General features: G+C 41.4%; 1 protein-coding gene across 1 annotated transcript; it reads left to right on the forward strand.

Annotated features, from left to right (window-relative positions):
• The first annotated feature begins 594 nt into the window (after positions 1 to 594).
• Positions 595 to 2,980, forward strand: LOC104719753 (S-adenosyl-L-methionine-dependent uroporphyrinogen III methyltransferase, chloroplastic). The gene is made up of 6 exons (XM_087470075.1): positions 595 to 1,056; positions 1,236 to 1,814; positions 1,904 to 1,981; positions 2,063 to 2,132; positions 2,276 to 2,553; positions 2,650 to 2,980. Exons 2-6 carry the CDS (start codon positions 1,257 to 1,259, stop codon positions 2,797 to 2,799), a joined length of 1,134 nt encoding a protein of 377 aa, XP_087326201.1. The 5' UTR covers positions 595 to 1,056; positions 1,236 to 1,256; the 3' UTR covers positions 2,800 to 2,980.
• Positions 2,981 to 3,248: the final 268 nt, after the last annotated feature.

Genomic DNA, 3,248 nt, shown 5'->3' on the forward strand with positions numbered 1-3,248 from the left:
TTTGATTGAATGAAATGTGAGGTGTGTCACACACATCGCATCGTAAAGACCGTCTCCAAACGTTTTCTTTTTACCGCGGTCAGTCATTTTGTATATAACACGTGTCAAGTTAAATGTCTACGTGGCGTTGAAGTGACATCGACGTATCAAAGATCATTAATCCAACGTGTCATTGCCGTTAAAAATGGGCCTGAATAAAATTTTACCCAATAGAGATCTCAAATATATCTAGACCTAAACCTTTAAAAGTCCAATAAAGGCCCAATTAGTTACTGGTCGTGAAACACACAAGTCTCTCCTCCGTCTCCACCGTTCCAGTAAGACTCTCCTGCCGCCGTGTGATGATGCTCTCAAGTCTCAACCAAACCCTTGTATTAATTAATCAGTCATTCATCATCAGATTGTCTCTCGAGATTCATATCTTTCAGTGTTTTTACTTCCTCAATAGTGTCCTTATTTATAATGAATTGTTCTTTTAATATGCGGAACACAGAACGAGTTTTGAGGTAGGTGAACAAGAAGAGATTAAATAGAACATTCTGCATATCATATGCTAGTGCCTAGTACTAGTACTAGTACTAAATTAGGACAAGAGAGAACTAGTACTGAAACTACGGATTTGCCCTCCGTTTGAGTTGCGAGAGTACGAGTCCCCTTGAAAGCATCAAAGGGTTAGTAACCCTTTTGAAGAGAAGTGCCCTTTCGTCCTCAGATAAAAGTAACCAAATAATGTCACCAACAAACATAAATACATGTGCATATTTGCAAAAGCACACAAGTTGGTGTCAACGCTCACTTTTTTTTTTGTGCAAACTGACAGACAGAGGCGTGTGTTCATTGATGAATCTTCCCATTTCCTCATCCAAATTCCGACACAACTCTCTCTAGACTCTAGCCGCCATTTGTTCTCCATATTACAAAACCCCCTGCCTTCTTCATCTCTCTCTCTGTCTGGTCCGATCTCTCTCGGACGCTCGCAAATCTCTCATCTTTAAAATCACAGTTTCTTCTCTTCCCTGCTCGTAATCGCAAATCGGCGGCTTCCCCAGCTCCAGTGTATGATTAATTTCTGTGTTTATTGCTATTTTACTTCGAGACTGAGACTTCTCTTTTAGCTTTCCGCTCTGTCAATTTACATATGTGCTATTGTGCCAATTTTAAGGAATATATTTGTCAAATTACATCTGGGTTTGTTGATGATGATGATGCTAATTATGGATCTAAATCTTGTGCAGGCGTGTGTTGTTGGTTATTAAATGGCTCTTGTCCAGAGGATTCCAGTTTCCTCTTCTAGTGTTTGGAATTGGCAACAAGCCAGGACCATTAATTTGAGTCCTGTTTGTTGTTTACATTACAAGACAGCGTCGTCTTCTTCTTCTTCTTCTTCTTCTTCTTCTTCGCCGTTTACAGAGAAGCACTCTGTGGAGAGATACCAGAGGGATCAATGGCTGTACAAGGCGGTTGAACCCACGCCGCCATCGACTCCATCACCATCGCCGTTTGAAGATGAAGTCTTTGTTAGGGAAAACGACATTGCGTCGCAGCTGCCTGAGCTGAAGAAGCTCTTGTCTGTGCTGAGAGAGAAGAGAGTTAAAGGCTGCAAAGGTGGTGATTGTGGACCAGGAGATGTGTATCTTGTTGGGACAGGACCAGGAGATCCTGAGCTTCTGACTCTTAAAGCTGTCAGAGTTATTCAAAGTGCTGATCTTTTGCTTTACGACAGGCTTGTCTCCAATGATGTCTTGGAGTTGGTTGCTCCTGATGCTAGGCTTCTTTATGTCGGCAAAACCGCTGGTTATCATAGCAGAACTCAGGTAATGCCCTAAGTCCTTGTCTTATGGATTGGTTAGCTGGATCATATTGTCACAGATAAGATCATTAAGCCTTATTGGTGTTGTTGCAGGAGGAGATTCATGAACTACTCCTAAGTTTTGCTGAAGCTGGTGCCACTGTTGTCAGGCTTAAAGGTGGAGATCCTCTGGTAAGCTTATATATCTGCTTCTCATACTCTCCCTTAATGTATTACATGGCCCCTTTCTAACTTCTATTTGGATAATTTCAGGTCTTTGGACGGGGCGGGGAAGAAATGGACTTTTTACAACAGCAAGGGATTCGAGTTCAAGTTATCCCAGGTAATGTTCTTATTCTTGTCACTCTGTTCCAAGCTTTTGATTGTCTGATTAATGTGGATGTTGCATTCTTTGGGAACTCAATATGATTGTGGTGACTGAAGTGGTTAATCTTACCGGAAGTTTGCAATTATATATGGTTACAGGGATTACTGCAGCATCAGGGATAGCAGCAGAGTTGGGGATTCCACTAACACATCGCGGTGTTGCAACTAGTGTGAGGTTCCTCACGGGACATTCTAGGAAAGGAGGGACCGACCCTTTGTTTGTTGCAGAGAATGCAGCTGACCCGGATACAACACTTGTCGTTTATATGGGTTTGGGAACGTTACCTTCTCTAGCGCAAAAACTGATGGACCATGGTCTCCCTTGTGATACACCAGCTGTTGCGGTTGAACGTGGAACCACTCCTCTACAGCGTACGGTAAGCAACCAAACCATACTCTCTTCTCTGTGATTTCCACCGCGTCTGTTTGTTAGTCTTGAGAGTGAGTTTTCAAGGCTTTGGGGTGTTGTGCAGGTTTTTGCTGAGCTTAAAGATTTTGCAACTGAGATTCAGTCAGCTGGATTGGTGTCACCAACGCTCATCATCATAGGGAAAGTCGTCGAGCTCTCGCCTTTATGGCCACATTGCACGAAAGAATCATCCTGCCTTGTAGAGACCCGTTAGATGCTTTCATCGATATTACTGTGAAATTTTAGGAGCTATGAAGATTCAGAGATGTAATAAACAAAAGGAAGGCTGATATTTTCTTGTGTCCGTGTCCTTCGATTAATTTGGGCAATGCCAATGTAATAAACAAAGGCTTCAAACAGAGCCAATATAAATGTTGGGGTAAATTTTAGGAAAAGCCAAGGTGCGCCTAAATTTTTCACTAGTTCATTTATTAATGATTAATTTTGTGTTGGGAAGAAAAAGATTAGAGAATCGATCAACAACAAGATCACAATTCATAACCAAATTTTACACATTCTATACTTGATTAAAAAAAGGTTAACATAGTTCTCTAAGAATATCTAAAAACTAGAATTAAAGGAAATAAGCACGAAGTTATCAAAGTTCGAAAGAGCAGAAGATGCAGTCGTTTCAGGCCTCAGATCGTTGTCAAAGGACATTAG

Source organism: Camelina sativa, chromosome 10, assembly GCF_030686135.1.
Source record: "Camelina sativa cultivar CO46 ecotype springtype chromosome 10, ASM3068613v1".
Lineage (NCBI taxonomy): Eukaryota > Viridiplantae > Streptophyta > Magnoliopsida > Brassicales > Brassicaceae > Camelina > Camelina sativa.

What these genes read in the sequence shown, in the direction of transcription:
- LOC104719753 (XM_087470075.1), top strand. Translation starts at nt 1,257, where the DNA reads ATGGCTCTTGTCCAGAGGATTCCAGTTTCCTCTTCTAGTGTTTGGAAT. An exon ending in GTTATCATAGCAGAACTCAG is followed by an intron (nt 1,815 to 1,903) that starts GTAATGCCCTAA and finishes GTGTTGTTGCAG; the next exon opens with GAGGAGATTCATGAACTACT. An exon ending in CCACTCCTCTACAGCGTACG is followed by an intron (nt 2,554 to 2,649) that starts GTAAGCAACCAA and finishes GGTGTTGTGCAG; the next exon opens with GTTTTTGCTGAGCTTAAAGA.